Source organism: Dermacentor variabilis, chromosome 2, assembly GCF_050947875.1.
Source record: "Dermacentor variabilis isolate Ectoservices chromosome 2, ASM5094787v1, whole genome shotgun sequence".
NCBI lineage: Eukaryota > Metazoa > Arthropoda > Arachnida > Ixodida > Ixodidae > Dermacentor > Dermacentor variabilis.
The window spans coordinates 162,206,617-162,215,569 of record NC_134569.1 but is presented as its reverse complement, the minus strand read 5'-3'; the positions used below and the strand labels follow the sequence as shown (position 1 = coordinate 162,215,569).

Here is an 8,953-nt window from a genome sequence, read left to right as displayed (position 1 = left end):
AAGGTTTGAAGCCAACCATTGGGTCAGCTTGGGCTACTGAATTTGTTGCATTGACTACATATGCGCCGCTTTTCAATTAGCCTCTTTCACGGTGACTTAAATCACAGTATATGCGGGACAGGGTAGGCACCGCTATTCAATGAAACTCTTTCGCACCAACTTCGAGCAATGGGCACATACCACTCTGTCCATGCTCGTCTTCAATGAACTTGTTTCATGCGAACTTGCATCACTTGCTAGGCGCCAGTAGGTGCTTTCCGCAATTCACTGAACGTCTTTGACGCCAATCATCTTGTTTGTTTTATTTGTTTTCAGTAAAGTTTTTACTCATTCACTATTTTATGCCAATCTAGATTACTAGGTACGTGCCGCTTTTCAATGGACCTTCTTTACACCAACGATTTGGCGAGCTGCACCACGAATTTGCTTGTGATGCGCCGCTCTGAAGTGAACCTCTCGCCACATTGGGTCATGAATATTTCCCACGGGTTGTCTAGCAGGCCAGCGAATGATTTCGAGCGTTCGCAGGCACCGACTCGCAACGCTTCTCGTCTCGGAGGCCAAGCGCAGACTTCTCGGCAGTGCCGTTAGATGGCGCAGTTTTTGTGCAGAAAGATGCGCGAGAGAGGAGCCCTGTTTCCGCCTGACGCGACTTTATATTTTTGCATTCGAACACGCCGGCACCTCGTACATTTCGGAGTCCGCGCGCAGGCTTCGCGACGCCAGCGCTAAATTGCTCCGCATGTTCTTAAAGCAAGTGCGAGAGAGAGGTAGGTACAGTAAACAGAGTGTACTTTACTGTACAAAATGAGTATCGGAATCACTTGAGAAAATTTCTCAAGGACTTGCGCGACGTTTAAAATATAAATTGCCGCTGGGCCTAAAGATATCTCCCTTGGGAGACGACTTTGAAACAGTAACAGCGACAGAGATTGAAAGCATTATTAGTTCATTACCGGCGTCAGCCCCCAGTCCATATGGAAGTACAACTAGAATGCTAAAAGTTTTATATGATTAGGCGCCTCAGGACCTCCTAAACATAATTTCTCTCTCAAGAATGCATGGGTTCGATGAGAGTGGACAAGAGCTAAAATTATTCAACTATTAAAGAAAAAATCCGCTGGACTTGACTTACACAACATAAGACCGATTTCTGTTACTTCTAATGTCGTCAAATCAATAGAAAGGGCTCTTCGTGGGCGTATAACAAATTTTATGCAAGATCATACCCTTCTCAGCCATTGCCAAATTGGTTTTCGTCCCGGCCACTCCATATGGTGCGCTCATGTAGATTTAGAGAGCCGCATTAAACTTGCTCGCCGCAAACGAGAGCACGCAGCTTTGGTGACGCTAGATGTATAAAAAGCATACGACTCTGTAGGACATTGCATTCTATTCGATAAACTTCAGTGTACGAATCTCGCAAAATATATAACCGCTTGGATTTATGAATTTTTAAGAGATAGAGAGTTTTATTGTTACCAACACGATATTTCGACGTCCAAGCACAAGCACACAAGAGGTGTACCACAGGGTTCCGTTCTTTCCCCTATATTATTTAACATTTTGCTTAACACAATTCCTTTGTGTCTGGAAGTACATGTTTATGTTTACGCTGACGATATCGCATTTTTACGTCCGCAAATAATATACATTCACTACAGCAGTCGTTGCAGAACCTTTTTATGTATGTCGTTAAATATTAGCAAAAGTGCGGTATTAGTATTCCTATTAACTGCACAGGTGCACACATCTTTACAACACCGACAGGAATTCATTCCTCAAGTTGACGAAGTCAAGTACCTTGGTGTCATTTCCGACGGCAAACTAACCTGGCGCAGTCACATTGAACGTATTAAAACAAAAGGAGAACGAGCCGTAGCTATGCTCCGCCGACTCCGCCATCGTCGCTCTGGACTACGCAGGGATACCTTACTGATGATCTATAATATGTATGTTCCGCCCATATTAGAATCGGCTGCGTAAAATTTTCCGGTGGCCCCGCCTGTAAAATTAAACCTCTCATACTTTTAGAAAGAGAACCTCTATGGTCATGCCTTGGGCTACCTAGATTTGTTGCCAACGCTGTTTTATATCAGGAAGCTCATATACCCACCCTAGATTGAAGATTCTGCATACTTACGGTTCAGTCATTTCGAAAAATGTATCACTATTTAAAAATACGTGACCAATATTCTTTTATCACTGAACCTTCGGAGTTTTTTCAAGTAGCGTGGTCGAGATTCCACAGTCCTCAGATAATATTCATTCAAGCACAGTTACAAAAATTGGATGTGTCCATACGTAAAGTTTACCACTCAAATGATGCCTTAGCATACCTCGAAATGGAGTTCGAGGACATATTTCCAAATCATGCTAAACTATTACCAAGGAGATATTTAATTAATATCTTACAGGGCCACCTACACCAGCTAACCACTGTCAATCTAATAGCTACTGACGCTTCTGTGTGCAATGAGAAGGCAGGAGTGGGGATCTTCTCTGAATCTCTTCAATGACCTTACTCCCTTCGCCTTCCTGACTTCACACCTCCATTTCAGGCAGAATTATTAGCGATTATATTAACATTACGCAAACTCCCCCAAAAAGACCCATTAGCTGTTATTGTGACCCCCCCCAAAAAGATCCATTAGCTGGTATTGTGACCGATTCCTTATCAGTATGCACAGCACTAACTGCATCTTGAAATTCAGCAATTCAAAGAACATTTCGTTCCATGGCACCTCCGTACTTACGAAAAGTATGTTTGCTTTGGGTTCCGGGACATCATGGGTTGCACTTGAATGAACTGGCTGTTTCACTCGCACGCGCATCCCTGAACGGCCCTGTCATATCTGTTTTGCCGACATCAGCTTATGTCGTGGCAGCTAGGTACATAGATTTCGCTATATCTCAAAACTCTGCCATATCCATACTAACACCTTCTTCTGAATTCCACCATCTTGGCTTCCCATGAAATATTAATTGGTGTCCTTCAAGGCAATTGGAAGTTTCTTTTACAAAACTGATATGTCGTATACCTCCGCTAAATTTTTACACACACAGGTCTGGTCTCGCTATGTTCCCTCTATGTTTTTTTGCAGTGCACCTGAAACTATGGAACATTCTTTTATATCGTGCCGCCGCTTTCAATGACAAAGAAAACTATTACAATACCCATTTAACAAACTTGGTCTATCGCTAACCTCGCCAAGCATTCTTTATTTTCTGGCGACTTCACTGGGATCCAGCCACAGGGATGCTTTTCTTGCAGTTTACAATTTTGTTAGAGAAACAAAAAGCGTACCTTGCACAATTTCTAAAATTATCCACAGTTTCTATTACTTCATTTCTTTACGTTAGCCTATTTTATCAAAATTCTTAACAATATTTTCAATACACTTCGAAATTACAGTTCTATCGTCCCACGCTCCACTATTCAAATCTAGTCTCTGTCTACTTCTAACCATACGGATAACCGCCTGCTTCTTGGCCAGTCCCCCATAGTAGGTACGCGCCACTGTTGAGGACACAAGACAAGACAAGAAGCCTGAACTGAGCCCTGGTTCTAATTGTCTCACCGCTCTTGTCTCCAGTGAACCGCGACAATGTGTAATGCTTATGACTGACTACCTACATATATACTGGCGACGCCCCTGTGTGAGATAGCCAGTAACGTTTACCAAATTTCACAGTCGTAACTAAGGAAATAGATTGCTGGTTGGCTAGCTTACATATCAGCCTGACCAAATAAGTGTATAAGTGTTCTGTTCTTGTTTTACCCTTTAAATACTCAGTACGCACATGGTTCAATTATCAGCTGCACGATTCCCCATGATGCAGATTAATTATTTTCCGTTCATTGATGCAGTCACAGACACAGCGAATTCAATTTACGCGAAGATTAGCTAAGTCACTACAGATTCGCGATGTGCACCCAGCAATACCTACTGTTTCTCGAAGAAAATTTGGGTGAATAGCATTTTCACAGTGCAGCCGAAACTAATGCCTTACGGCACCTTCAACGGACTAATACAGCACCGTCTAAACACACGATCGACAAACATCCTATTTGCGACAGACGCATCGCTGTGCGAGGAAAGGTCTAACTATGGAATATTTTGTCCTACGTCAACAGATTTATTTAGGCTGCCTGATTTGGTGAGTAGTAGTTTGGCTGAGTTTAAGGCAGTAATTTTATTTCTACGTAAACAAAACAACTCAACCACATAAGGTTCTAATCTTACAGAATCACTATCCTTTTCCTTTTTTAGTGATTCCCCTAATACAACTCCTCTACTTGGCAGTGCCTGCTTATGAGCAATGTGTTCATTTGATTTTAGTACCACCTTTCAAAGATTTGATTCTAAAGGAAAAAAAATCAATTCACTAGCAAACACTTCGCTTTCAGCCCACTACTTCTTCTACTACTGATAGAATTACGGATCGATATTGTATGCATTCAATTCGAAACGTCTTATCAGGCTCAGTATTGACTACTTCTCCAGATAATGTGCACCCTAAACTTCTTAGGCGTAGCGAATGCTGTTAGACAAAGATGATTGCGCTTTCGGTCTCGAAACCAGACTACCACATTCTGGTCCTGAACTCCTACTTACACCGCTCAGGTTTTATTCCTTGCTCACTGCGGTCTTTTTGCAGTAAGGAAGAAACAATTTATCATTTCTCCCTGCCTCGCCGCCGGTTTACTGCGGCAAGAAAGAGAATCTTGAAACTATATCTTCGAAGACTTGGGCTGAAATTAACAGAACCTGTCATTGTTTCCTTTGGGACATTCACTCTGCGACTTAACCAGAGGGATGTTTGCGCCACTGAACTATGCAAGAAATTATTATTTATTATTGGTGGTAGCATTGTTTCTACTTCAACATTTCACCTACTGGAGCACATAGTGAAGGAAATTCAGATTTTTTTCATAACGTTGAAAAATTCCCCGTTTTTTAGGCCAATCTCACAGAGTAGGTAGGAGCCGCATGCTCGATAGGCAACAGCAGCAGAAAGGCAAGCAGCGAAAGAGGAAGAAGAAGAAGAAATATCGTTCGGAGACAATGGGCCACGTTTTCACTAAAGAGACGGTAAACCCGCGCACAGGCCTGACGCCGAAAGAGACCCGGTTGCTCAAGCAGACGTGGCGATACTTCTGCGACCACAACCGCAACTTCGGCGCGCTCATCTTGCAGGCGTTCTTTCACAAGCAGCCCGACACCATGCACCTGTTCCGGCACTTTCGCGGCAAACCCGTCCAGACCCTGCCCGAAGACATGTTGTTCAGGGCGCACGCCTGCACCTTCGGCTACCAGCTGACTTCCATGGTCGACAACAGCGACGACGCCGATCTTCTGGAGGCGCTCATCCACAAGAATGCCGAGGTTCACAAGACACACCTGGGTGTCACGCCGATGCACTTTCGCATCATGGGCAAAGCCGTGGTGGAAGTCCTGCAGGCCAAGAACGGCAAGCTCATGACGCCTGGCGCTGTCTTGGCGTGGGAAAAGCTGTTCAATGTAAGTGCATCTGTGAAATTGTAGTTGTCCACTGTTTCTTCATTGTATCTATTGCTATTTATCTCCCCTCGATTAAGGTTACTTACATTTTCAACACTCCTACCCAGATCGACGCAGAAGCTACGTGTGCCTCCGTGCAACTATACCTAATTTAATAAACTTTTTTACCGGAAATGCAGGCCTCGCCAGATAGTGCGCCTTCCCGAGGCCCTGTTATGACGTCGTTCGTGCAAGAAAATTGCACTTGAAATTAGTAAACTTTTAAACCTACCGCTCTGCTCTGCCAAATTGAATTGTTTGGTGGCCCCAGAGATATGTTTCGCAGTCGTGCACTGTAGGATAGGTTAATGAAAAAGATACTGTATTTGCTAATTACATGTTTTCGTCCCTCAGTTACTGGCGCAACTTTCGTATAAATGAGATCTGTGCCAGAAAAAATTGCATTAAGAACGCGAAGTCTCACACATGTGCCATTTTTCTTTGTTAAATGTCACCACAATAGCAAACGCTAGCGTTATAGCAATTTATTAGTGTCAGAAATGCCAAGGTCATTTGCAGCATATACAAGCGGTTCCCGCATGCGTATAGGAACGGTTCCTTCAGCACTCTCGATTATTGTTGCTAAGTGTGAAATCGATGGTTCTGACGTCTACTTTTGTTAGGGTGTACAAGCCGTTTCTATCACGGCATTGAAAGACACGTAAGCGAAATAACTGTTTCGTTTTTTTCTTCAATTATTGCGAACTTTTCGCTTGAGCATCGGGTTTCGGCGGCTCGAATTATTTCGTGTCCTGGTGATCCGACGCCGCATTCCTTGCTGACTTTTTCTTACCTGTTCCTTTAGCTGACTGAGTGGGCAGGTCTGTGCAACTGCTCGATTCCCTGATATGATCCAATCCAACCAAACACCCTGTTCTGTCCTCGGCACATGCTTTCAAGGCAATGTAATGTCTTAGCACAGCGAAACACTCACACGCACAGTAAGTAACGTGCGCAGACGCATAACCTGCTCGTCGAACGCAGCAAGGCTGTGCCGCCGCCGGTTGGTATGTCAGAGCACGCGAACGCGCAGTGGAAAACGAAGCTTGCCACGTACTTCTGGAACCACGCCGAAATAAAAAGAAGCACGTTGATGCCAACGCAGCAACATGTTCCCAGTATCGCGTTTGATGCTGAATTCCAATGGCGAATTCTGAGCAGCGGACAAACTACGCGAGTGAGCGCTGCTTTCATCCGTAGAACGGCGCCGCCAATTTCCCGATCGGAACACAAGCCAAGACTCCAGAGCATAACGGGGCGCCGGAATGAGGTGAGAAAACCTTTATTGATGCTGAATTCCAATGGCGAATTCTGAGCAGCGGACAAACTACGCAAGTGAGCGCTGCTTTCATCCGTAGAACGGCGCCGCCAATTTCCCGATCGGAACACAAGCCAAGACTCCAGAGCATAACGGGGCGCCGGAAGGGCTACACCGAATTCAGAGTTAGGGGAACGTACCCTAGGTGGGGTCATCTGCTTTCTTTGTTCGCTGAACTTGTCAGAATGGAGATATCTGAGTATCAGCTGTAACCACCGGACCGCAAAAACGATGCCATATACTGCGACGAGTTTTCCATGGCGTCTTCCATTAACAAGAAAGCCACGGCTACAGCAGCGTCACCAAGAGAGTAGGCAGTGAAAAGAACAATGTGTGCGTGTCAGGGCTTTCATTTAGGCACAGTTCTGGCTCGCTCCGCCAGTTTTAGCGGAACACTTTTGACTGGTGCACAGATTGAGCGTATATCGAAATCTGCTGTCGATTCCCACTTTCTCGAAAAAGAGAAGAAATTGTAGGGGCGACTCCGCCATTGGACTTCGTCGGCAACCGCTGAGCACAGTGAGTTATTTCTCTATTGTAAATAATGTGAAATGAATAATGGAAAATATAGCGAAAAGTATTTTTTTCCGGTGTGTCTTCGCGCGTGCAGTGGCCAGCGTAGTGCGCAATGTCGCCATAGTTGATTAGAACGTTTACTTTCAGACTGCCATGCATGAACTAGCAATAATATATGGGTGCATTGTAATCATTTCGGAAAGGATACTTTCTGTGTGCTAACATAAGTCTCACACAGGAGAGATCATAGCTGCAAAGTAGAATTTCCAGCCGGCCTCACGAACCTGTTCGCCCACTCATGTAGTCTTAGAATTTGCGTCGTCTGGGACCACCGTTCTACTGCCATCAATCGCTGATTCCAACAACGTAGAGGCTGCCCTGCACAATGCTAATTTTAAACTTTTTCTGTACGTGTTGTATATTCATCAAACCAGTCGTCGTTCTACTACATCCGGGCTTTGGCAGGATTGTAAATAAATAAATAAATAAATAAATAAATAAATAAATACAAATTAAATAAGTAAATAAGCAACAAGCAAGAGCTTTAGGCATGTGGCTCTTGCTCTGAAAATCACGCGCGTAATATTGGCGGTTCTATTTCTCTGCTTTGGTTCGGTAAAATGTGCCTTTCGTGCTTGCAGTTTATCGCCACCGTTACAACCGCCGTTCTTGACCCTTCCAAGGCGGATTCCAACGGAAGAAAGGATGGTGCAGACAATGTCCACAACCCCAGCACTCCTTCAAAGAAACTCAGGCCGCAAAGATCAGTGTCACGCACCTCAGTATCGTCTGCGAAAAGTGCCAAAGGGAAAGCCTAAATCGGACAGGCTACAAGCACTGCCACCGCGCCCTCTCAACGCAAGTCACATTTACCTCCCGCAGCAGCTGTTGTGCCGTACAGCCTGCCTTCGGAAGCCTGCGCATCCATCACGAGGCCAAACATATCCCGTGCTAGAAAAGGCGTCCAACAGTTCAAGAGCTCGGTCAAAAAACAGCCCGAGGTGGTCAGGGAACAACACGTCAGTGACAGTTAGGTAAACTGACAACCGACAATGTTCTCAATATTGAATGCGTCTGAACTATACTAATACAATGAAGTGCATTTAGATATATTGATTTGCTTTGCACGTTTATGCTTTGATTGTATTGCCTGGTGAGGATAATAAGATGTTCCGAGTAAGGAGCATGCAATGAGTTCTGCAAATTCAGTTGTGTTACAAGATCATTTTTTTTGTTTTTGCATGGCAGTTTTGCGCCAGTATGTGTCTGTAGAAGCACTTGAGTAAATAAAAGGAAATAAAATTAGTGGATGTGACACCGTAAAAGCAAAGAAGCAATCACAGCTATGTTTTGTCACGTAATTGTGGTTTTAAGTATAAGGACAAATCTTGATATGGGAGAAGAGGCTCGTCGCCCTAACAAGAACTTGGGATGAAAAGGCATTCTATTTATTGAAGGAAAAGTGAGACATCTAACCAATCGTAGCTATTGCTACAAAGGAAGCCCATATGGCCTTCTCGAAAGGAAAGCCTCGCAGTTGAAGAAAAATTTGTCC

General features: G+C 44.3%; 1 protein-coding gene across 1 annotated transcript; it reads left to right on the top strand.

Moving 5' to 3' along the window:
• The first annotated feature begins 4,637 nt into the window (after positions 1-4,637).
• On the top strand, positions 4,638-8,584 carry LOC142571045 (hemoglobin subunit alpha-D-like). Its single transcript, XM_075679343.1, has 2 exons — positions 4,638-5,525; positions 8,040-8,584. The coding sequence occupies exons 1-2, from the start codon at positions 4,995-4,997 to the stop codon at positions 8,214-8,216; spliced, it is 708 nt and encodes a 235-aa protein (XP_075535458.1). The 5' UTR covers positions 4,638-4,994; the 3' UTR covers positions 8,217-8,584.
• The last annotated feature ends 369 nt before the right edge of the window (positions 8,585-8,953 follow it).

What these genes read in the sequence shown, in the direction of transcription:
- LOC142571045 (XM_075679343.1), top strand. Translation starts at nt 4,995, where the DNA reads ATGCTCGATAGGCAACAGCAGCAGAAAGGCAAGCAGCGAAAGAGGAAG. An exon ending in CGTGGGAAAAGCTGTTCAAT is followed by an intron (nt 5,526 to 8,039) that starts GTAAGTGCATCT and finishes TCGTGCTTGCAG; the next exon opens with TTTATCGCCACCGTTACAAC.